The 23,513-nt window shown below is 62.6% G+C and overlaps 3 protein-coding genes across 10 annotated transcripts; 2 read left to right on the plus strand and 1 right to left on the minus strand.

The window, feature by feature from the left end:
* Positions 1-230: 230 nt before the first annotated feature.
* Positions 231-3,576, plus strand: CIDEB (cell death inducing DFFA like effector b). Of its 2 annotated transcripts, none has more exons than XM_073308608.1 (5): positions 231-397; positions 835-979; positions 1,612-1,792; positions 2,805-2,995; positions 3,345-3,576. In XM_073308608.1, exons 1-5 carry the CDS (start codon positions 357-359, stop codon positions 3,474-3,476), a joined length of 690 nt encoding a protein of 229 aa, XP_073164709.1. In that variant the 5' UTR covers positions 231-356; the 3' UTR covers positions 3,477-3,576. The 2 variants fall into 2 exon arrangements, with proteins under 2 accessions (XP_073164709.1, XP_073164710.1); XM_073308609.1 differs by having other exon boundaries at positions 233-397; positions 1,643-1,792.
* On the minus strand, positions 3,577-8,542 carry NOP9 (NOP9 nucleolar protein). 2 transcript variants are annotated; one of them, XM_073308606.1, is made up of 10 exons: positions 8,307-8,542; positions 7,737-8,138; positions 7,014-7,139; positions 6,712-6,853; positions 5,814-6,003; positions 5,511-5,651; positions 5,300-5,428; positions 4,863-5,093; positions 4,675-4,780; positions 3,577-4,477 (listed from the first exon to the last, which is right to left on the minus strand). In XM_073308606.1, exons 1-10 carry the CDS (start codon positions 8,470-8,472, stop codon positions 4,320-4,322), a joined length of 1,791 nt encoding a protein of 596 aa, XP_073164707.1. In that variant the 5' UTR covers positions 8,473-8,542; the 3' UTR covers positions 3,577-4,319. The 2 variants fall into 2 exon arrangements, with proteins under 2 accessions (XP_073164707.1, XP_073164708.1); XM_073308607.1 differs by lacking the exon at positions 4,863-5,093.
* Positions 8,543-9,998: 1,456 nt separating this feature from the next.
* On the plus strand, positions 9,999-21,284 carry RABGGTA (Rab geranylgeranyltransferase subunit alpha). Of its 6 annotated transcripts, none has more exons than XM_073308614.1 (16): positions 10,000-10,239; positions 10,628-10,699; positions 11,079-11,213; positions 12,231-12,355; positions 12,840-13,027; positions 13,910-14,107; positions 14,762-14,845; positions 18,314-18,396; positions 18,467-18,568; positions 18,855-18,960; positions 19,042-19,093; positions 19,608-19,696; positions 19,815-19,903; positions 20,004-20,120; positions 20,509-20,622; positions 20,834-21,284. In XM_073308614.1, the coding sequence occupies exons 2-16, from the start codon at positions 10,697-10,699 to the stop codon at positions 21,197-21,199; spliced, it is 1,851 nt and encodes a 616-aa protein (XP_073164715.1). In that variant the 5' UTR covers positions 10,000-10,239; positions 10,628-10,696; the 3' UTR covers positions 21,200-21,284. The 6 variants fall into 6 exon arrangements, with proteins under 6 accessions (XP_073164711.1, XP_073164715.1, XP_073164716.1 ...); XM_073308615.1 differs by having other exon boundaries at positions 10,001-10,239; positions 11,103-11,213; XM_073308613.1 differs by having other exon boundaries at positions 10,003-10,239; positions 10,628-11,213; positions 20,834-20,921; positions 21,051-21,284.
* Positions 21,285-23,513: the final 2,229 nt, after the last annotated feature.

Below are 23,513 nucleotides of genomic sequence, written 5' to 3' on the forward strand. Positions count from 1 at the left end.
GAGTGGGGGCTGGTGGTTAAAGGGGGGGCGGGTCTGGGAGCCAGGACGCCCCTGTTCCATCCCCAGCTGTGCCTCAGTTTCTCCCCTTATAGCACAAGGGGGAGCTGTGGGGGTCTAACACATCACTGGTGGTGGTGACCTCACTTCCTGTCCCAGTACCCACCTCCCTCCCCGCCCTGCCCTGGGGGACCTTGGAGTTTGCCCCCCTCCCCGCTATGTGTCACCCTCCCCCCTCCCCGCCTCTGAGCTGTGGAGTCCAGAGTCCAGGCTGGCTGGCGGCGGATGGACGGGGAGCCTAACGCCGGACAGACGCCCTGACCCCTAGGACAAGGACCCCCCCAAACCCTGCTAACGCCATGGACTACATCAGCGCCCTGGCCCCCTCCTCCCTGCTGCAGTGAGTGGGCTCAGACCCCCCAAACTGGAGGGCCCCTCCCCCACGACATAGGGTGTCAACTCCACCTACCCCGAGGAATGGGCCATTCCACCCTGACACCCCCCATTGGTGTGTCCCCGCCTGACCCACCCCACAGAAGAAGCCCCCCAGCAAGGGAATGGTTTCTCCCCCCTCCCTCCATGGGGGTGAGCTCTCGCCTCCTGCCCCCCCCCAAGGAGAATGGTTTCTAGGACCCCGAGAGGTAGCCTGTGCCCCCAGGAATGGTACCCCAGAACAGGACATTGGACCCCCCGACCCCCTCCATATCCCACCAGTAGGACAGTGGGTCCCCCACCCCCTCAACCATGAGAATTGTCTGCCCCACCCCAAGCACCCCCTCACCCCACATGTTGTCCCACCCCAGGACAGTGCCCCCCACTCACCCCCTCATCCCCCAGGTCGGTGTCCAGCGCTGGCTCGGAGCTGACCCGTCGGGTCTTGGCCCCCCGTGCCCCCCCGCAACGGCCCTTCCGTGTCTGTGACCACCGGCGGGGGGGCCGCACAGGGTTGATGGCCGGGACCCTGCAGGAGCTGCTGGCCAAGGTGAGCCCCCCCCATGCTCCCCCTAGTACCCCTGACTACATCCCTCCCTCTCCCCCCCCCGACCTCCCCATACTCCCTCCACTCCCAACTCCCCCACCCTGCCACCCCGACCTGCCATATTACCCCCACTGATACCCCCTGCTTCCCCTCCCCCAACTATCCCACACTGCTACCCCTGACTGCCTCGCTCCCCCAGACCCTCACCACTCCCCCTGACCCCACCTAACTCCTTGTTACCCCAACTCCCCCACCCTGCTACCCCCAGACCTCCTCGCTCCCCTCACTCCCCCGACCCCCACTCGCTCACCCTCAGCCCCCCATGCTCCCCTAACCCCACTCCCCCAGGCCCACCCTGCTGCAGCTCACCCAGCCCTGCCCCACTGTCCCCCAACAGCCAGCCTGCTCCTCCTCCCGCCCCCCCCCCCCTCAGCAACCTGCAGGACCTGGTGGCCAAGCTGAGCCACCCCCACCTTCCTGCTCCCCTCCCCCCACCTGCTCCCCCCTACAGCTCCTTGCTCCCCCATCCCCTGCTCACCACACTGACTCCTCACTGCTCCCACCCCTTTCCTGCTCCCCCATCCACCCGCTGCTCCTGTGCCCTACACCCCTCATTGCTTCCCCCCCACACTCAGGGTGCCCCCCCTCACCACTCTGCCCCCCCAGGCGATGGAGGCACTGCTGGTGGCGGGGCTGGCAGGGCTCGTGCTGGAGGAGGACGGGACGGCAGTGGAGAGCGAGGCCTTTTTCCAGGCGCTGCCCCCCGACACGGCCCTGATGCTGCTGGGCCCCGGGCAGAGCTGGAGCCCCCCACGGGTGAGTGAGCCCAGCCCTGCCCTCCAGACCCTGCAGGGGAGACCCCACAAACACACCCCAACCCCCACAATGGAGACCCCATAAGCCCCCACACACACCCTGGTCCCCCGTCCCCCTACAGGGGAGATGCTCAACACACCAACCCAGTACGTCCCCTAAGGAGACACCCCCCCACATACACCTCCAGGGGAGACCCCACCTGCCCTGACCCACACACACACACACAGACCCACCACCCATCCTGCCCCCCATACAGCTCTGCAGGGGAACCCCCAATTCACCCTCTCCACGGAGAGACACCCCCCCATACAGCACACACAGGAGAGACACCCCCCTCCCAAAGTGAGATCCCCCACATCCCTACAAAGAGAAACTCCCTATGCACATACACACCCCCGGAAGACCCCCCCCCCAGGCCCTCCTCCACCCCATGAGACACACATCACACCTGCCCAAGATGATACCCCACCCATAGGACACCTGAGCCCCCCCACCCACAATGCCCTTCCCCAAGATCCTCCCCATATACCCCCAAGCCCTAGATACAGCACCCCAGTGATACCCAACCCCATAGCGCACTCATCTTGCCCCCACAGGTGAGATACCCCATATGCACACCCCCACCCAACTTCCCTCCCCACCCCAGGATCCTGCCCCAGGGGCAGCAAAGGGGGATGGGCACCGCTCACCCCCCTGGGGCAGGGGAGCCCCACAGAGGGAGGTGGACAAAGGGGGGGGAGGGATCCTGGGAATGGAGTGGACTTTGGGGGGGGGGAAGTGAAAGGGCATGGCCAGAGCTGGAGGGGGGATTCTGACATCACTACCCCAAGGGGTGTGGCCAGAACTCAGGGGGTGACATCACTACAGCTAAGGGGTGGAGCTAATGGAAGTGGCCCACCCAGGGTGCAGGGAGTGCTGACATCACTAGCCCCACCCCTACAGTACCAGTGGTTGGCCGGGAGTTGGGGGGCCGCCGGGGGTCCCCTCGCCCCCTGACTCCACTGTGCCACAGGGAGGGGCCCAGGCCTACAGGTGGAGCCGGGATCGGCCGCGCCAGGGGCAGGACATCGCCCGCATCACCTTCGACGTCTACAAGCTGGGCCCCCGCGACCTCTTCGGGAGCCTCAACGTGAAGGCCACGTTCTACGGGCTCTACTCCATGAGCTGCGACTTCAAATGCCTGGGCCCCAAGAAGGTGCTGAGGTGGGTGAGAGCCCCCCCTCCAGCCCGATCTCCCCAGCACCCCCCACTGGCAGGGACCCCGCCCTGCTCCCCCTGCACTCCCCCCTGATCCCTCCCCCACCAGCAGGCACCCCATCCCACAGCAGCCCCCCCCATGAACAGGGCCCCCTTGCCTCTGCCCCCCCCAACCCTCTGCTGGCAGAGCAGGCCACCCACCCCACCCCCCACAGCGCCTCCCACCCTGTGAGGTCGCTCCCCCTTCCCACCCCAGGACATCGCCCATTGGGCAAGGCAGGGGCGGCACAAATTTGGAGCCCCCCGCCCCCCCCCCCAGGCAGCACCACCTCTCACCCCCTTCTCCCCCCCGCAGGGAGGTGTTGCGAGTGGCCTCGGCCGTGATGCAGGGAATGGGGCAGCTGCTGCTGGGAGCCTCCAGTTACATCCGGCGCCTCCTGGAGGGGGTGGAGACCTGGCACCAGCCCGCCCGGCTCAGCCACTATGAAGACTGAGGCCTGGGCCCGGCCCCATCCCTACCCCGTCCCGGTGAACTCAGTGCACCCGCGGAGCTGCTGCTATTACAATAAAAAGGCGATTTTAGTCCATTTCTAGTCCCCCTCTCTTTCCAGGCAAGAACAGGAGCCGAAGGGGGGGCAGCTAAGGGGATAGGAGGGTTACCGTGGGGCGAAGGGGGCTGTCTCGGGCACGAGAGTCCCCCTACTGACTAACCGCCCCCACACACACTGAACACGCAGCACAGCATGTAGGGAAAGAGAAACCTTCCTAGAAAATCAGGGCTGTACCCCCCTCCGGGCAGTTGGGAGCAGACAAGAGGGAGAAAGGGAGTCCAGAGCAGCCCCTAGTGGGGGTGAGTCCTCCAGGATCTCTATGGTTCAGAACAAATGGTGGGTAGGGGCAAGGACCCCAACACAAACACCCCCCCAGTCAGTCCTCCAATCTCTCTATGGTTAAGCGCCAACAGGGACATCTGGCATTCAGTGCTCCAGGATCTCTATGGTTAGGAGTCAACAGGGACATAAAGAAGCCTACAGCATCCCCTCTGGTATTCAGTCCTCCAGCCCCTCTTGTCAGAAGCAGATGAGAGCATAACACCCCCACACAGCACTCCTTCTGGTACTCAGTCCCCCACAGTCTCTATGGTTAGGAGCCAAGAAAGGCATAAAAACGCCACAGCACCCCCTCATCTTCCACAATCTCTATGGGTAGAAGTAGATGGGGGCAGCACCCACTCTGGTATTCAGTCCTCCAGGATCTCTATGGTTGGAAGGCGAGTCTCTCCGGGAGCCAGAAGGGTTCCTTCAGCAATCCCACTGCCACCCCCCAGCGTTCAGTCCTCCAGAATCTCAGCGAACAGCTCCTTGCGCTTGGTCTCCGCCTCTTGGTGCCGGTCCCAGTCTCGCCGGCGCTTCAGGAAATGGGTCAGGGCGAAGTTCCGCACCAAATGGTGCCCAAAGGGGTCATTACGCAGTTGCGTCTCCTGCTCGGCTGGGGGAACAGATGGAGTGGGGTGAGAGATGGGTGGGGCACGGGTGCTTTTAACAGGACAGGAAGAGATCAAGGATCCTATATCCAGTCCAGGGATTAGGATGGACTGGCCTAAACTGGGATTCAACCGGGACGCCAGGGTGGGGAGAGAAGCTAGGGTTGGAACTGGGGTGATGGGAGGGAAAGGGAGCTCCTACCCAGTTCCTGAGCAATCTGTCTCTTGGCTGGCAGGGTGGCCCGGCTCCAGATGGCGTCCAGGACTCTACTCCCGTGTTTGTTGCAAGCCAGAGACACGTAGTGACCCTGAGGACAAGGGAGGAGAGTCAAATGCGTAGCCCGGGTGCTGCAAGCTTCCCCACAACAGTGCCCCCAGCCCTGCACTCACCTGGAGCCCACGCAGCACCTTGCGCCTGGGCTTGCGGGGCACGGAAGGGCTGGCCAGGAGGGCGTCATAGACATGGCTGCCGGCAGGGCTGCAGGCCAGGGTCACCAGGTCACCGGGGGGGAGGGCGGCCAGGCTGCGCAGCACGGGGGAGGGGTCGTCGAAGTGCAGCAGGTGCTGGAGCAGCAGGGAGCCATGGAGGGAAACCGAGGCCAGGGCAGGTGGGGGATCCGGCTGAGAGAGAAGGGGGGAGAGCATTCCAGCCAGCCCCCACCCTCCAGTCACTGCTCCAGCAGTAATCCACCCCCTCCCCGGTTTCCCTCCTCCCCTTATAACCCAGTCCCTCCGAGAGCCAGCCCAGCCCCCCACAACTCCACCACTGCCGCTTGATCACTGCCCAGGGGAGTGACCCCTGCCCCCCCATCTTTCCCCATACTCACCTGCTCTTCCAGGGGGGGCTGTACCTCCTGCCCCTCCCCCAGGGCATAGTACACCTCGTAGGGCAGCAAGGAAGCGAAGAGGGGGGCGCAGGCCACCCGCCGGGTGGGGGGCTCCCAGCAGTGGAAGGCCTGTGGGCAGGAAGGGGGAGCCTGAGATGAGAACCAGGCGAGGGAGGAGAGGAGCAGGAGCGGGGGGAGGGCGGCCACTCACCTCCATGAGCAGCTGCAGCACCTCCTGCTGGCCAGCCCCACACCGCCGGCAGGCTCCCAGCAGCGCCGTGGCCACGCCCGTGTGCCCCTGGGCCAGCACCTCCTCCAGCCCCGGGCCCAACTCCGCCAGCACCTTCCCGAGCTGGGAGGGAACAGAGGGGGCATCAGGGGGCGTGGTCAAGCCCCACCCACTGGCTGCCCCCCATCAGGTCCAACCTCCCTCCATATGACCCCCCATTCACTCCCCTCTACCCCTCCCTACCCCTCCACCCCACTCCCCACCAGCCCCTGTGGCCCCACTGACCAGCTTGGGGGGCGCAGCCCCGATGAGGCGCTGGAGGGTGAAGTTGGCCACCCCGTGGCCCGCCAGCGCCCGCAGCTGGCCCCGGAAGTGCTGGCGGTACAGCGCCCGCAGCGCCCGCCGCTCCGACACCTCCAGCACCTTGTCCAGCACTCGGCTGCAGACCGGGTCCTTCAGGAACACCAGCAGGGGGCTGCAGGGATGGAGGGGGCGTTAGCCAATCCCCCAACCACCTCACAACCAATTAGAGTACTGCCATCCCACGCACAGCCAATCACCAGCCATCTGGCTCAGTTTCTGGCGAATGTGAAAGCAGCTGCTCACAGCCTCAGCCAATCATGATCCAGGTAGGCACAATTACAAACCAGAACCAGATCACCCATCACAGCCCACTTGCCCTTCTCCTGACCAAACAAAAAACTACACAGCCAGCTTCTAGCCATCCACAACCCACCTAAGACAGCTGCTGACCAATGAGAAAGCAGCCTCTGTGCCCCATCCTGACACACCTTGTAGCCAATCACAACTTGTTGGACTCCATTCCTGACCAATCAAAAAGCACCTGACCTCAACTCAGCCAATCACAACCCACCGACCCAAGTAGAAAGCAGCCACCTTACCAAGCCACACACCATTCCCCCATGGCCAATCAAAATGGGTCCAACCCACAGCCAATCGCATGTTCCCAAGCCTACCATCCAGCCAATCAGGAAGTACCCACTACTCTGAGGAGGGGAGGACATACTCATCCCACAGCCAATCACAAGCCACCTGCCCAACCCCCCCCACCACACTAAGCACCCCCCAGAACCATCCCCACCTCCACACCCAATCAGAGCCTACCCAAATAGTCCCATAGCCAATCAGAGCCCTCATGGCCATAGCCAATCAGAAGGCTCACCTGCATCCAGCAGAGGGATTCCGCGAGCTCAAGTAGCCAATCACAGAGCTGCACAGCTCAGCGCAGGCCTCCGGCAGCTTCCTGTGCAAAACCTCCAGCGCCACCTGCAGGCAGAGGCTGGCGACTCTGTGGGTGATGAACTCTGGGCAGGGGACAGATGGACAGGGTGAGTGGGGGGGGGACGCCTCCAGCAACTGTAGCCCTGGCCTCTCCCAGCAGGGGGCACTGTGGGGAGCGGGGTAGGAGTGCCAGCGGTGGCAGGGGTGCTCCCAATCCCATGGGGGACGCTGGGGTCAGCTCACCTGCAATGTTCTCCTGGAAAGCAGCAATGAACTCCTGCAGGAGGGCCAGGAACGAGTCCGGGACCTCAAACTCCACCGGCCCCTCGCTCTCGGCTTTGGCCCGTTTCTTCCGTAGAGCAGGGAGCCCTGGAGGGGCAAGATAGGAAGAGCAGGATGAATGGGAGCATCAGGCAGCGAAGGGGACGATACAGTGAGTCGTTAACCCGTGGAACTCACGACCACTGGATATTCAGAGGGCAGAAACATGAAAGGCCAGGGATGCGGAGGATCAGTTCCCCCATTCTTTCTACACCCCCCTGTGCTGGACCCTCATACCCCTCACATCTCTGTGGGGCATCCTGCCACCCCTCTTCTCAGTCTCAAACCCCCACACACATAACAGGTCCCATCTTACCTTCCCCCTCACAACCTCCCCTTCCCACCTGGACCCCACTGTCCCCCGCAGCTGCTGTACATCTCCCCGCTACTGAGTCCCTTGTCGCCTGCCCCATCATAATGTGCCCCCCCCATGTTTGTTCTCTCTCCCTGCCCCCCAGGTCCTTTCCCCCACAATCCCCCAATCTGCTTCCTCCAGTCTCTACCTCCTCTTGATTCTCCACCTGCCTCCTCATCCTCCCTGCCCAGTGCCTCCATCCTGCTGCCCAGTGCCCCAGTCCCGTCCCCCGCAACAGTACCCACCAGTGGTGGTGTGTGGAAATGACACCGGCCCTGATCGATACTCACCTGTCCCCGAGAGCCCCCGGGCCGCATCAGAGCCGACACGGACCCCCCCAAGTACCTGCAGCATGGTCCTCACCACAAAGCTGGCATGGGGGTCCCGGGCAAAGGTCCCCAGCTCCTCTCTCACAGCCCGCCCCAGCTGCAGCACCAGCTCCTCCAGCGTCCCAGCATCCTCCCGTCCCAGCAGCCGGGGAGCCCGGAGCAGGGCAGCCTCCAGAACGTGGGCTCCACAGGGGTGGCAGGCGGCCTGGCGCAGGGCGGGCAGCAGGGGGCACAGGAGCTGGGCCAGCTGGGTGGGCGAGGCCTCGGGCAGCAGGGCCTGGAGCAGCAGGGAGCCAGAGGGGTCCAGAGCCAGGGGCAGCGCGGAGCCCACTGCCTCCTCCAACACGTTGGTGACGAACAGATCTGGGGGGCAGGTGGGGAAGAACAAAGTGAGACGTACAGCGCCGCGCACCCCGCAGCGACCCCACTACCCCCGTCGCCTCCTCCAGCGCCTTGGTGACGAACAGACCGGGGGGGGGGGGCACAGTGAGACACGTGCAGCGCCGCGCACGCCGCAGGGACCCCACTCACCCCGCTCGCTGCCCGGCCCCAGCCCGGCACGGAGGCTCTCGGCGGCCCGGCGGAAGTAGCCCGCGGCGTCGGGATCCAGGCGGGGCCGCGCCCCCAGCCCGGAGGGGTCCGACCCGGCCCGCCGCCGCTTGCGCCCATCGCCGCCGCCTCGGGGCGGGTCCGCCATAGCCGAGCCCGGAGCGCACGTGGATCCCGCGAGAGGGGCTCGGCTACCCCGGCATGCCCCGCGCCCAGTCCCACCCCCGTCCCGGCATACCCCGCGCCCAGCCCCGCCCCTGTCCCGGCATGCCCCGCACGCTAGACCCATGTCCTATGGCTCGGGGCGGGGCCTGAGCTCCGCTTGTCAACTGTCTCGTGAGACAAACCAGAACGCGCTGCCCCGCCCCCCGCCCTAGGCCCCGCCCCCGCCCCCGCCCGCTCCATCGCCCTCCCTCTAGCCTTCGCTCTCCCCCCGCCCTCGCCCAGTTTCACCGGGCTGGGGCAGGGGTGCGGGATCTGGGCTCCGGCCAGAGACGACGGGGCTGGGGTGCAGGAGGGGGCGCTGGGCTGGGGGGGCGCTGGGCTGGGGTTGGAGAGCCGGGGGTGAGGGCTCCGGCTGCGGGTGCAGGCTCTGGGGTCGGGCCGGGGGTGAGGGGGTTGGGGTGCAGGGGGCGGGGGTTGGGGTGCAGGGTGGAGGGAGTTTGGGTGCAGGAGGGAGCTATGGACTGGGGCAGGGGGTTGGGGTGCAGGGTGGAGGGAGTTTGGGTGCAGGAGGGAGCTATGGACTGGGGGAGGGGGGGGTTCAGGGTCCAGGCAACACTTACCGCGGCTCCCAGAAGTGGCCGCCAGGGAGGCTCCACATGGTGCCCTCGCACCCACAGGCACCAGCCAATGGGAGCTGTGGAGCGAGCCCTTGGGGAGGGGGCAGCATATGGAGCCTCCCTGGCCGCTGGGACCTGACAGCTGCTTCCAGGAGCCACGTGGAGCTAGGGACCCTGCCTTAGCCCCGGGGCCCCCTTTGGAGCCACCTGGGTCCCTTTTCGACCAGGCGTTCTGGTCAAAAACTGTCCCGAGAGGCGGGACAGGGCCGGGACCCCGAGCCCCACAGGGACCCACAGCCACGCCCCGTGTGCCCTGGGAGCACCTGAATGACTCTGGTCTCTGACATCACCCAGCCTTTACTGCATTGGCTGTGCAAAGCTAATGCGTCACATCTACATACCTACCTGGGCAACCAACACTGACTGTGCGTGGGGAGTCGGCATTCCCCGGGGCAGACGGGGAGGAACCCAGGTGTCCGGGTATGAGAGGATACTGGGGAATGCTGGGCTGGTGCCAACGGGACAGGCTTCCCGGCCGTGTGTGACTCACAATTCCCCTCCCAGTTGGGACGCCAACACCCACCGAAAGCAATTAGGGTGCATTCGGCCTGAACACTCAGCCTGGCTCAGAGTGTCAGGGCCAGACGGGGAGCAGAACCCAGGACCCCAACCCACTGGCCCCCACTCCCCTCCCCAAGCTGGCATTGAACCGAGGAGTCCTGGCTCCCAGCCCTCTGCTCTAACCACTAGACCGCACTCCCCTCCCAGAACTGGGGATAGAACCCAGAAGTCCTGGGCCCTAGTTTCACGCACCAACCAACTAGACCCCATGAAAGTTTTGAAACTTTCTCCCCGCCCAACATTTACTCAAAACCGGCCCCTTTAAGAGTGAAGCAGCCCCTTTAAGAATGGAGACATTCTCTCCTGCTTGGCGGGCTGTTCTCTATGCTCTGTGCAGGGAAAGAGGGATGGTAGAGTCCCAGCTGACTCTCCCCTCTCTGTGAGCGGTGGTTGGTATTGCCCGCAGGAGCCCTGCGCGCAGCCCACCGGACGGGTCCATCTCACTCCTGCCCCTCGCCCGCACTTTCGGGGCATCTTGGTGCAGCCCGCCCGGCCCCCGTGGCCCTCCGCAGGTTGGTATCGCCGCATTGGGAGCTGGCCAGTTTCCCTGGGAGAGACCATTCCGTGTACTGGGCGGGGGGAGACCTCAGAATCCGTATCAAGGGGGGGACGCCTCCGGGTTCAGCGCCCCTGGGGCGGGGCTAAGCAGGCGGGTGGGGGGCATGCAATGGCCTGGCCCAGTGGCTACTCTGACTCAATCCCAGAATGCACCTGGGGACATGATCTGGGGTTAGCATGAGCGGCAGTGTGAACCCACTGCCCCCCCCTCCCCCCGGACACCTGGGTCCTTGTGCACGCAGCCTCGGACGCCTGGGTCCTCCTTGTGCACGCGGCCCTGGGTTCCCTGAGTTTGGGATGGGTCGGGGATCCCCCCTAACCCTCACCTCTCCTCTCCTTTAGATCCAGTAGGTTCAGAGTCGGGACCCTGATTCCTGCCTTTGGCCCCCTCCCCCCCACAGCTGAGTCGCCATGGTGAGTGGGGTCCCGTCGGCTACCCCAGCCCCCACCCGTTGCCCCCTCGGGGGGTGATCCGAGTCCCCACTCCCCAGTTACTGCCCTGGGGTAACCGGACTTCTTGTGCACACAACCCCAGGGGCGCTGCATGCCTGGGTTCCTGGCCCCGTGCCCAATAGAGGGGCAGTCCCCAGTGACCTCCCAGGGGATTACTGCTACCCCCCCAGGGGTGTCCCTGCCCCCTAGAATTGCCCCACGGGATCTGGTTTACATATTCAGGGTTGTGGGTGAAATCGCGTGGCCCCGACACCTGCCCTTGCTCAATCCCATAATGCACCTGGGTGGGGAGCACGGCGTGAAGGCCTGGGGCAGCAGCCACCCCTCCCCATTTACACAGTCGTCCCCCCCGGACCCCCCCCAGCACGGCCGTCTGAAGGTGAAGACAACGGAGGAGCAGGCTGAGGCCAAGCGCCTGGAGCGGGAGAAGAAGCTACGTCAATATGTAGCCGCCACAACTGCCATCTTTGAGAAGGTGAGATGGGTCGGGAGCATGCCCTGTGCCCCAAAGGCTGGGCACGAGTGGGGGGAGCCGGCTTCCTGCTGACCTTTCACCCCTGACCCTTGCGCTCAGCCTTGCTTCCTGGAGCGCAGTATGAGCTTTGACCGTTATGATCGGTCACTACACATTGACCTCTGATCCCATGGCCTTTCCCTCACTCTGCGTGGTCTGTGCTGTAACCTTTGACCCCTTACGCTATGCCTTATTTGGATTGGTTGCACAGTGATCCTTGAACCCTGGCCTTCCCCATCATGGGTGATTGGGGAGCATGCTGACCTTTGAACCTTGACCTTTTTCCCAATGGGTGGGGTGCGTGATACCCTTGACCCAGTGCCCCCTTAGCCTGGATCCCTCCTGGTCAGAGTGAACTTTGACTTGACATCTTCCTCCCTGGTTTGTGGGGTGTCTCTGACCTTTGTCCTTGGCTCATTGATGTTGTTTGTCACCCCCAAAACTCTTCCCCTCAGAGGCATGAGTAGTTAAGGTGCATGGCAACCTTTGACCTCTGTTGGAAATGGTTGGATGAGTGTATGACTCTTGGCCCCTGACTGTTCCCCTCTGGGCCAGAAGCAGTTATGTGCTTGGTGGCCTTTAACCTTTCTAGGATGACCTTTGACACTGCTGTACTCCAATTGGGTGACTGGAGATAGCTGAGGTTGAAGAATTGGGTCAATGTTGACCCTTGACCTTCTTCTGGCTCATGAGTGGTCATGACGTTACGCCCTTTGGCTCCTGGCCTTTGACCCTTGATCAGAGGCAGATGTGATCAGGTGACCCTTGACCCCGTCTGTTGGTCAATTGTTGGCATGGGTGGGTAGACTAGTTGCCCTTTGACCTCTGACCTCAGCACTTCTGACATTTCCCCCCACTGCGGGAGGGACATTGACGTGAATGGTGACCCCGACCTCTTGATCCTTTGCTGGGCGAGATACGGTGGCTCCAGACAGGGTCGTGGCATGACCTTTGACCCCTGACCTTTCTTCTCCCCAGAGGAAGATGGGGCAGCTGGACAAAGAGGCGCTGGAGCTGACCAATCAGATCTTGGGGGTCAACCCCGACTTCGCCACCCTCTGGAACTTCCGCCGGGAGATCATCCTCCGCCTGGAGGGGGAGGGGTGAGGGGAGGATGGATGGGGGGAGGGTCTGGAGGGGAGTCTAGGGGGAGGGGGCCAGAGGGGCAGGGAAGGAAGGTATGAAGGGGAAGGGATGGGGGAGTTGGAGAAGGGGGGTATAGAGGATATGGGGTAGAGAGGGGGTTGGAGGTGGGGGGAAAGGTGAGGAGAAGGGGGGTAGTTCAGGGGGTCACAAAGAACCTGGAAGAGGGGGAGTCTTGGGGTCCATATGGGAGTGAGCGTGGTTTGGGGGGTCCCTGGCTTTGACCCTCCCCATGGCAGGTCCCCAGGGGGGTTGGGTTGGGGTTGCGGGTGGCTCCCCGGCTCTGATCCCACAGTGGTAGGTCCCTGGGGGGTCGGGTTGGGGGGGATCCTTGACTCAGACCCCCCCACAGTGGCAGGTCCCCGGGGGAGTCCCTGGCTCTGACCCCCCACCTGTGGCAGGTCCCCAGGGGAGTCCCTGGCTCTGACCCACCCCCTGTGGCAGGTCCCCAGAGGAGACGCAGTCACTGTGCCGCGGGGAGCTCTCGTTCCTGGAGACCTGCCTGCGGGTGAACCCCAAGTCATACGGGACGTGGCACCACCGCTGCTGGGTGATGGGGCACGTCCCCCACCCCGACTGGGCCCGTGAGCTGGAGCTGTGCGCCAAGTTCCTGGAGAGTGACGAGCGCAACTGTGAGCTGGAGCCCTGACCCCAGATCCCCACCAAATCCCTTCACCCCGGTCCGCCCCAAAAAACCTGACCTCTGCCCCTGGATCCTCCTGATGTCTATCCCAGGATCCATCCCGGGTCCGCCCCCAAACCTCTGACCATAGATTGACCCTCAAACCCCTGACCTCTGCCCCCAGATCCCCCTGAAACTCCCAGACCTCTGACCCCAGATCCTGCCCAAATCCTCGACCTTTGACCCCAAATCCACCCTGAACCCACAGCCACTGACCCCAGATCCACACCTGAGCCTCTTACCCCAGGTCCACCTCTAACCCCGGATCCTCCTGAACCCCAGATCCATCCTGGACCCTCCTGCCCTGACCACAGATCCACTTCTGATATCTGACCCCGGACCCACCCTGCTGCCCTGACCCCGGATCAACCCCAAACCCCGTTGCCCTCACCCTAGATCCACTCCAGCCTTTGACCCCAGATCCACCCCCTGAAAACCCCCAGACTTCTGACCCCGGATCCACCCCTGAACCCTACCACCCTGGCCTCTGACCCCCGATCCACCCCCGAACCCCGCTGCTCTGACCTCTGACCCCAGATCCACCTCTGAACCTCACCTGACCTCTGACCCCAGATCCACCCACATATGCTCCAACCCCAGATCCACTCCCAACCCCCCTGACTTCTGACCCCAGATCAATCCCCAGACCCTGTTGCCTTTACCTCTAATCCTGGATCCACCCCTGAACCCCCAGAATCCCACTGCCCCAACCTCTGAACTCTAGCCGCACCTTGACCCCCAAACCACCCACGGGTGCTGGGGTGGTGTGAGGCATGGGGTGGCATGGGGGCATGCGGCATCTCTCACCCCCCGCTCTCTGGTGTCCCCGCAGTTCACTGCTGGGATTACCGGCGCTTCGTGGTGCAGCGCGCCCAGGTGCCAGCCGCGGACGAGCTGCGCTTCACTGACCACCTCATCACCCGCAACTTCTCCAACTATTCATCCTGGCACTACCGCAGCCGCCTACTGCCCCAGCTGCACCCTGACCCCCGGCAGCCGGGCCGCCCCACTGAGGCCGTGCTGCTCAAAGGTCAGGGCGCCGGGCGGGGGCTGGGAGCCAGGACTCCTGGGCGCTCTCTCCATCTCGGCGTGGGGCCTGGGAGCAAGGACTGCTAGGTCCTCTGCCGTCTTGGGGTGGAGGCTGGGAGGCAGAACTCCTGGTTTCTCTCCTGGCCCTGGGAGGGGAGTGGGGCTAGTAGGTAGAGTGAGCGGGCTGGGAGCCAGGACTCCTGGGTTCCTTGCCAGCCAGTGGCCCAGCCCAGGGGTGGATTCATTTATGGCGAAGGCCCTCACCTGCTCAGAGAGATCAGTGAGCCCTGCCCTGAACTTGGCGGAGATGCCGTTCCTGGAAGCTTGACCCAGTTGGGACATCACTGACAGGTTCCGCATGCCAGAGGAGGGACTGGCCCCACCTGGCTCCCTGCTGCCCTGGGCACGACTGCCCCAGCTGAGCGCCGCCAGCCGGAGAGACAGGGACGGCACCTGGGAACCCGCCCTGCAGCAACTGTGCCTCAGACAGCTCATGGGGAGGGCCAGCACCCTCTATGGGGGACAGGCCCCATGTCCCATTCTGGGCCCCCCTGAGCCAGCCTGTCCCTGCCCTGGGCCCGGACCGGGGCCGGCGCCTCCCAGAGGAGAAAGGCCCCACGCCCCATCCCCCACCTTTCTTCTCTTGCCCTGCCAGAGCTGGAGCTGGTGCAAAATGCTTTCTTCACCGACCCCAATGACCAGAGCGCCTGGTTCTACCATCGCTGGCTGCTGGGCAGAGGTAGGCACCTCCTTGCTGGCCAGAACGGTACTGGAGGGGGCAGGGATGCATTCCATAATACCTGGGCGCTTTCTGGCCAGCCGAGGGTTGAGTGATGCTGCCGGAGTACTTGAGAGATCCCATCTGGAGCATCATCCAAGGTACCTGGCTGTAGAGACCAACTCTGGACTATACTCAATTGGTACCCAAGTACTGTGAGCAACAATAGCAGTCTGGGGTATAGCCCAGTGGTACCTCACACTGTGGGCACAGCCCGCAACTACGCACCCAAAGTAATTGGTGCCCAATTACTGCATGCTGGAGGATAACGCCCCCCTGGAGTGTAGTCCAGTGGTGCCTGAGTATTCTTTTGTGCTAGGGGTATGATTGCATGATGCCTGAGTACTGCATGGGGCAAGGAAGCCATATCCCTTAGGGTATGGGCCAGCAAGACACAACTCCTGTTTAGCGAGGAGAGAGTATTGTCTGATGATAGGAGATCCACTAGGCTGTACTCCGGATGATACCTGAGTATACTATTCTGTGGTATACATCTCCTATTGTTACCCAGGTACTGGGTGCATTGGGGCAATACCACCCGGGAGTATAGTACAGCAGTACTCAAGTAGTTTGTAATACTAAATTCCTCACTGGATTACAATCGGCTAATACCCGAGTATTGTATGGGGTAAGGAAATATCCTTGTGAAGGGTAGACCGCTGATACCCAAGTACTGCTTAATGAGGGAGAATTGTCCCATGGTGCCTGAGTACTTGGGAGACCCCTCCCTGGCGTATTGTCCAGTGGTATCCAGGTACAGGAACTCCTCCCTTAACGTCGTCCCGGTTAACGATGTTTCGTTGTCACATTGCTGATCGGTTAGGGAACAGGCTCGTTTAAAGTTGCACAATGCTCCTGTATAACCTTCTTTGGCAGCCGCCTGCATTCTCCACTGCTTGCAGGGAGAGCAGCCATTGGAGCTGGTGGGGACTTGGAGCCAGGGGGGGCCGGCAGCCCCCCCATCAGCTCCCCTAAGTTCCCTATGCTGCAGCCACCCAGCAAGCTACCAATTGCCGGCAGTTCAGGTGTCCCTCCCCCCACTGCCCTGAGCTGCTCCTGCCCTCTGCCTTGGAGCTGCTCCCCAGAGCCTCCTGCTTGCTGTGCGGGGTGGGGGGGGCTAATGTCAGGGTGTCATAAATATAAAGGGAAGGGTAACAACCTTCCTGTATACAGTACTATAAAATCCCTCCTGGCCAGAGGCACAATATCCTTTTACCTGTAAAGTGTTAAGAAGCTCGGGTAACCTGGGGGGCACCTGACCAAAAGGACCAATAAGGGACAAGATACTTTCAAATCTGGGGAGAGGGGGGGGAAGGCTTTTGTCTGTCTGTTCTGTGTGCTTGCCGGAGAGAGATCAAGAAAGCAAGCAATCCAACTCCATTTGAATTAGTAAGTACTAGCAAGAAAATGTGTTGGTTTACTTTTGTTTTGGCTTATGATTTTCTCTGTGCTGAGAGCAAGGTGTATTCCTAGTTTTCTTTTTGTAACTTTAAAGTTTTTGCCCAAAGGGAAATCCTCTGTGTTTTAAAACTGATTGCCCTGTGAGATTAGCTTCCCTTCTAATTTTACAGAGGTGCTTCTTTTACATTTTTTCTTTCTAATAAAGTTCTGTTTCTTTTAGGAGCCTAACTGATTTCTCTATTGTCCTAAGACCCAGGGGTTTGGGTCTGTGATCACTTTGTAAATTGGTTAGGATATTATTCTCAAGCCTCCCCAGAAAAGGTGTATAAGGGCTTTGGGGAATATTTTGGGGGAATAGGAACTCCAAGTGGTCCTTTCCCTGATTCTTTGTTAAATCACTTGATGGTGGCAGCGTACCCTCCAAGGGCAAAGAGTTTGTGCCTTGGGGAAGTTTTACCCTAAGCTGGTAGAAATAAGCTTAGGGGGTCTTTCTTGGGGGTCCCCACATCTGTACCCTAGAGTTCAGAGTCAGGAGGGAACCCTGACATTGTCCCCCTCCCCCCTGCTCCTGTATCCCATCTCCACAGAGCAGGGAGGTGGGGATGCGACAGGGCTCACGAGGGAGGGAGCTTGCAGGCAGCAGTTGCTGTCTGAACTTGCTGATCTACTTAAAAAGGCAATGTACTTACTTAAAGGGGCAATGCGCATCTCTCTCACACACACATACATACTCTGTCTCTCTCCACCATGCTGTCTCCCCTCCCTCCTTTGTGCCGCCTTGTAGAGTATGAGGCTACGTTAACAACATGTTAACCCTTGACGGCTCAGCCGAGTGCTAGTTCATCATTTAGCAGCAAGGCATCTCCTGGGAAATATCCCACCCTCTGACTTCACCACCTCAACCAAGCTTCACAATCAGCACTGCTGTGGATAGTATTCAATTGTTTGTTTAAAACGTATACGGTGTATGTATGTGTGTGTGTATATATAGAGAGAGACTTTTGTCTGCAAAAAAAATGTCCGTGGAACCTAAGCCCCCCCATTTACATTAATTCTTATGGGAAAATTGGATTCGCTTAACATCATTTCGCTTAAAGTCGCATTTTTCAGGAACATAACTACAGCGTTTAGCGAGGAGTTACTGTATAGTAGAGTGTTACTACATTGTCCAGGGCTGGTATACTGCATTGATACCGCAGTACTTCGTGCAGAATAGTAATACCAGCCTGGGGGAGAATGCAGCTATTACACAAGTATTGTATGAAATCTGCTACGTCCCCAGAGTTCAATGAGATACCTGAGTACTATGTAGTATTGTCCTAGAGCGTAGGTGAGTGTTCGCTGTGATGTATTTGAATACTGCTTGGTACAGCAGGGCTGCTTCCTCAAAACGCCTCTTGATGTTATCTGAGTACTGTGTGGTACTGGTTTTACTCAAGTGCTGAGTAATATTGCTCCAGAGTTTGCTCTACTGGTACTCGAGTACCGCTTGATCCATGAAAATGTCTCCTGATGGTACCGGAGTACTGTTTAGTACTGGCGAGCAACGTCACTGTAGGGTGTTGTCCGTTTGACCCAAGTGCTGTGTGATGCATGCAGATTCCTCCCCCAAAGTATACCAAGATGGTACCCGAGTAACCTGAGAGCACTGGTGACATTGTAACCCTGAGTTACTCCAGGGCATTGTGCAATGATACTGGAGTATTATACGAGTCTTTAAGATCTCCCCGAGCATACCCTAACAGTGCCCCACGGCCCGGATAGCACGGAGGATACTCAAGTTCTCAGTAACGTTACTGCAGGGAATTGGCCAATGGCACTAGACTCCTATGCTATTTCCCCCAGATGGCACCCAAGTACTGCTGCTACTCAAGCACTAAGTAACGTTACTTCAGGATATGATCCAGTGATGCATGGGGATCCCCCCCTCTCAAGCATACCCTGAAGGTACCTGAGTACCTCACTGCACTGAGTAATGTTACTCCAGGAGTTGGTCCCATGACACTAACCCCCCTTCTCTCCCTGCAGCTGAGCCGGAGCCGACCATCCTGTGTGTCTACGTGAGCCGAGAGGACTCCTCGCTGGCGGTGGCTTTCTCCCAGCCCGTGGTGGTGAGTACCCATGAGCCGGGGCGGAGGGAGGCAGTGCTAATCCGAGGCTCACAAGCTTCTCCTCCGGCAGGTGACACCAGGATCCTGCGACCTGCTGCTCTTCGCAGACGAGGCCCCCCTGGCAGTGAATTGGCGCACACCCGACGGGAGAAACCGCCCCGGCCTCATGTGGGTATCCTCCCAGATGCCTGGGTTCTCGTCCCACTCAAGGAGAGGAGTGGAGTCAAGTGGGTTAGAGCCGGGGGAGGAGGGGCTGGGAGCCAGGACTCCTGGGTTCTCCGGGGAGTGGGATCTAGTGGGTTAGAGCAAGAGGATGGTGGCCGGGAACCTGGGCTCTCTGGGTGGAGAGTGGGGTCTAGTGGGTTAGAGCAGTGGGGGCTGGGAGCCAGGACTCCTGGGTTCTCTGGCAGGGGAGGGAGGCTAGAACCTTTTTCCTTGACCCCCCCCACCCCACCCAGCTGTGCGACCTGCCGGCCTCGGCCCTCAACGACCACTGGCCCCAGCACACCTTCCGGGTGCAGTGGGCAGGCGGGGAGTCCCAGAAGGAGTGTGTCCTCTTCAAAGGTAACCATACACCACCCCAACAGCTGCCCCCCCAAAAAAATCCTCCCCCCAGCTCCCTGACACTCTGCCTCTGCCCCCAAGGCCGCAGCGACGGCTGGTGCCGGGACTCCGTCACGGAGGAGCAGGTGTTCAGGTAGGAGACCCCTCCCCCCACCCTGGGTCATCTGCCTCTGAGAGGGCCCGCCCCCTGGCAGGAAGTCCCGCCTACTCCCCCAGAAGCTCCTCCCCTCGCAGAGTAGCCCCTTTCCCTAGTGTGCATGTTCTAGACAGGCCCTCCCCACTCAGAAGGGCCCTACCCCAGGCTGTCTAAGTAGCCCTGCCTCCCTGATACGTTCCCTACAGAGCAGCTCTGTCCCTTTCCATTCAAGACTAGACCCGCCCCTCAGATAAACCACGCCTCCTGATTATGTGTAGGCGGATAGGCTCCTTCCACTGGGGGGTTGCCTCCCCCCCTTTAAGTGCCTGTTTCACAGTAGCCCCCATCCCTTGAGTATCTTGAATAAAACATCCCCCCACAGGTGTGTAGTCAGAGCTAGCTCTGCCTCCCCCATTTGAGTGCAGAGCAGCCCCCCCGCCCCCAGGATGGGCCCTGCCCCCACCCATCTCAGGTGCTGGCTGGCCCCCTAACCTCCCCCCCACCCCCCCAGATGCGAGCTCTCCGTGGAGAAGTCGACCGTGCTGCAGTCAGAACTGGAGTCCTGTAAGGAGCTGCAGGCCCTGGAGCCGGAGAACAAGTGTAGGTACCTCCCGGACACCTGGGTTCTCTCCTGGCTCTGGGAGGGGAGCAGGATCTGGTGGTTAGTGTGGGGGGAGGGCTGGATGCCAGGACTCCTGGGTTCTCTCTGTCTCGACAGGGTGTCTCCTCACCATCATCCTCCTCATGCGGGCCCTGGACCCCTTGGTGTACGAACGAGAGACCCTCAGCTACTTCGACACCTTGAAGGTGAGGGGCGGGGGGAGGAGAAAGGGGAATCTTGGGGGGAGGGGGCTCTGAGCTGCTCTTCCCAGCCCCCTCCACCCTGTCCCTCTGTCCCCACCCCCAGGCCGCTGACCCCATGCGCTCGGCCTATCTGGACGACCTGCGCAGCAGATTCCTTGTGGAGAACAGCATCCTGCGGATGGAGTACGCCGAGGCCAGGGTGGTGGACCTGTCCGGCCGGGTACGGGAGAACAAAGCATGGGGTCAAGAGAGGACTAGTGGGCGGAGCTGAGAAGAGGGAGAGGCAGGGGGTGGAGCTAGAGGATTGATGGAGGGGTAAGCACGAATGGGTGAGGCCAAGTGGGAAGTGGGCAGGATGAGAGGGAGCAGGGGGCGTGGCTAATACAAGAGGCGGAGCTAGGGGAGGAGAAGGAGCAGGGGATGGGGTGGAGCTAGGAGAAGGGGCGGGGCCAGAAATGCAGGGAGTGGAGCCAGGAGGCTGAATGTGCAGGAGGGGGCAGCAGGGGTGGGTGGAGCCAGATGAGGTGGAGGAAGAGAGGGCGGGGCCACGTAGGTGCGTGGCGCTGAGGAGCAGAGACCCCCTCCCTCCAGCTCTCTCTGCCCCCCAGGGACTGACCGTCCTCTGCCACCTGGAGCAGCTGCCGCTCATCACCCACCTGAACCTGGCGGGGAACCGGCTGCGCCGCCTCCCTCCCACCCTGGCCATGCTGCGCTGCCTCGAGGTGAGAGATCCCGGAGCGGGGAGGGACCCAGGCGTCCGGGCGCCCAACCCCCTCCACCAGTCTAACTACTGTCCCCGCCCCCGGAACCATGAGGGCCCCAGCCCCCCTACCCCAGTCTCACTGCTAGCCCCCCCACGGCCCTGGAGCAGGTGGAGGGACCCAGGCGTCCGGGCCAGGGGCGGCCCATGTCTCTGACTCTCTCTGTCCCCAGGTGCTGGAGCTGGAGGGGAACCAGATCGAGACCCTGGAGGGGCTGCCTCCCCTCCCCCGCCTGGAGGAGTTCTCAGCCCGCAGCAACCGTATCCTCCAGCCGCCCCCATGGGGCAGGGAGCCCCCACGGGCAGCGGGCAGGGGCGGGGCAGAGGAGGGCTGGGGCGGGGGGTTGGGCCCCTCCAGCCATTGCACCCTCCTTGACTCCCCACCCCCAGGCATCCAGCGACCTTCCGACCTCCGACCTTTGGCCTCCTTCCCCAGGCTCCGCCTACTGGCCCTGCAGGGGAACCCCCTGGGCGCCCTCCCCGACGCCCAATCCCAGCTGGCTGCACTGCTGCCCCGGGTGGAGATCACCCTCGCCTGATTGGCTGGCAGGGGCTGGCCCCGCCCCTTCCCCTCCCCTGCCCGCCAATAATTTATTGGACCTGAGAAATAAAAGGTTAAAAACGCCCTGGTGTGAATTGAGTCATTGTGCGCCCCTCACTCCCGACCTGCAGCCCCCCCACGCCCTGCCAGTGCCCCTCACTCCCGACCTGCAGCCCCCCCAAGCTCAGCCCTGCCCCCCCACGCCCTGCCGGTGCCCCTCACTCCCGACCTGCAGCCCCCCCATGCCCAGCCCTGCCCCCCCTGCCCTGCCGGTGCCCCTCACTCCCGACCTGCAGCCCCCCCATGCCCAGCCCTGCCCTCCCTGCCCTGCTGGTGCCCCTCCCGTCCCGCAGCCCCCCCACGCCCTGCCGGTGCCCCTCACTCCCGACCCCCAGTCCCCCCCATGCCCAGTCCTGCCCCCCCCCCGCCCTGCCGGTGCCCCTCCCGACCCGCTGCCCAGCCCTGCCCCCCCACGCCCTGCCGGTGCCCCTCACTCCTGACCCGCAGCCCCTCCCTGCCCAGCTGGTGCCCCTCACTCCCGACCCCCAGTCCCCCCCCATGCCCAGTCCTGCCCCCCCCGCCAGTGCCCCTCACTCCTGACCTGCAGCGCCCCCATGCCCAGCCCTGCCCCCCCCTGCCCAGCCGGTGCCCCTCACTCCCGACCTGCAGTCCCCCCCCCATGCCCAGCCCTGCCCTCCCGCGCCCTGCCAGTGCCCCTCACTCCCGACCCGCAGCCCCCACGAGCCCGGCCCCTCAGGCTGCCGGCCCGCTCCCTGGGCAGAAGGAATTTGCTCTGACGTCCCCTCTCTGGGGTGGGGCCCTGGCTGTTGCACCGAATTCCTCGCACTCCTAGCTCCGCTGGGCTGCTGCACCCCAGCGGAAGCCACGACGTCCGCCACTCGCCCGCGGTTGCTTCATGGTCTTTGTGGGAACGGTGACACCCCGATACGCAACTGGAGCCACTGCAGAGGTTACCACATCCCGGGTGTTTCCTGGCACATCAGGCCTTGAGTGATATGGGGCAACACCCGGCCAGCCCCTCCTCCCACTCCACTCCCCAGCCCCACAGTGCCACGAACCCTGGGATGGGAGCCAGGTTCAAGGGGGAGACACTTCAGAGCCTCCTCCCAAATTCCTGACTGGGTGGAGGGGGAGCCCAGGGCTGGGCTAGCAGGGGCTGTGGGTGGGGAGCGAGGGGCACGGGCTGGGCTAGCACGGGCTGCAGGGCGGGAGTGAGGGGCACCGGTCGAGCTGGGGGCGGAGGCCCTGTGTCCCATTCTCTGCCCCCCTCAGCCAGCCAGGCCCCCACCCTGGGGCTGGCTCTGAGCCCTCCCCGCAGGGGGAGAATCCCTGGGCTCCATGGGGCAGGTTGGGCAGGTTTTTCTGTTCCAGCTTTGGCCCGAATGCACCAGGGAGGGGGACATTTGGGGCCCTAATGAGCATCTCTGGGGCTTCTGGGAGGAGGGGCAAGCTGGGGGGTTCTGGGTGGGGGAGATGCCCCAAGCCCCTCTGCCCCCAGCTGAGACAATGCCCGCCCTCCAGCCTCACTCTCTTCCCAGGGCCTGTCCCAATGCAGCCCCATCACGGGATGCCTGGGTTCTGTCCCTGCTCTGGGAGGGGAGGGAGGTCCAGTGGTGAGAGCAGGGAGCCTGGCAGGCTGGACTCCTGGGTTCTCTCACAGCTCTCTTGGCAATGTGGGGAATGGTTACTGGGGGCCATTTACCTGCCCGGCAGCTTTGGGGGAGCAGGAGAAACTGCCTTGCCCTCAGGGAGCTGGTTACAGCAGGGAAGCCAAGGGCTTGGGGGTCCCCCCAGCCACCAGGGGACTGGGGGGCTCCCTACAGCACATCCTCTGCGGAGTGGAGTGGGGTGGATGCACAGAGGGGGGGCGAATGGAGCTAGATTAGCTGGTGTCCATCAGGAGAGAGAGACTGGGGGGGGAAGGGAACAGAGGTAGGTGATAGGCGGGGAGGTGGGGCTGGGGAGGGAGTGCGGGGATGAATGGGGGTGTGGGGTATGTAGGGGGTGGGGATGAACCGGGGGTGTCTGGGGCAGGGGTGGGGAGATGGATGGGGCTGCAGGGTGGGGATGGGGGTGCAGCGTGGGGAGGGGGTGTCTTGGGGGAGGGGGGATGGACAGGGTATTCCCCCGCTAGAGGAAGCGCCTGGGGGCAGCTGAGGTCACCCGGCTCCTCCCGCCCCTTCCCGGGTGACTCGCGGGTCGCTAGGTGTGGACCCTCCGGGACCCTCCCGCCCCCCTGCGGCCCCGCCCCCGGCCCCGCCCCCTCCCCCCCCCGGCTCCCAGCTCCGGAG

Source organism: Lepidochelys kempii, chromosome 13 (genome assembly GCF_965140265.1).
Source record: "Lepidochelys kempii isolate rLepKem1 chromosome 13, rLepKem1.hap2, whole genome shotgun sequence".
In the NCBI taxonomy this organism is placed as follows: domain Eukaryota; kingdom Metazoa; phylum Chordata; order Testudines; family Cheloniidae; genus Lepidochelys; species Lepidochelys kempii.

Bases quoted from the DNA above. Each gene is read 5' to 3' on its own strand.
- CIDEB (XM_073308608.1), top strand. From the start codon at position 357: ATGGACTACATCAGCGCCCTGGCCCCCTCCTCCCTGCTGCA. The intron at 398-834 runs GTGAGTGGGCTC...CTCATCCCCCAG, and splicing joins GCCCCCTCCTCCCTGCTGCA to GTCGGTGTCCAGCGCTGGCT. The intron at 1,793-2,804 runs GTGAGTGAGCCC...ACTGTGCCACAG, and splicing joins AGAGCTGGAGCCCCCCACGG to GGAGGGGCCCAGGCCTACAG.
- NOP9 (XM_073308606.1), bottom strand. From the start codon at position 8,472: ATGGCGGACCCGCCCCGAGGCGGCGGCGATGGGCGCAAGCGGCGGCGG. The intron at 5,094-5,299 runs GTGAGTATGGGG...CTTCTCTCTCAG, and splicing joins AGCCCCCCCTGGAAGAGCAG to CCGGATCCCCCACCTGCCCT. The intron at 4,781-4,862 runs GTGAGTGCAGGG...CCTTGTCCTCAG, and splicing joins AGGTGCTGCGTGGGCTCCAG to GGTCACTACGTGTCTCTGGC.
- RABGGTA (XM_073308610.1), top strand. From the start codon at position 10,830: ATGCCTGGGTTCCTGGCCCCGTGCCCAATAGAGGGGCAGTCCCCAGTG. The intron at 19,904-20,003 runs GTGAGGGGCGGG...CCCCACCCCCAG, and splicing joins GCTACTTCGACACCTTGAAG to GCCGCTGACCCCATGCGCTC. The intron at 20,121-20,508 runs GTACGGGAGAAC...TCTGCCCCCCAG, and splicing joins TGGTGGACCTGTCCGGCCGG to GGACTGACCGTCCTCTGCCA.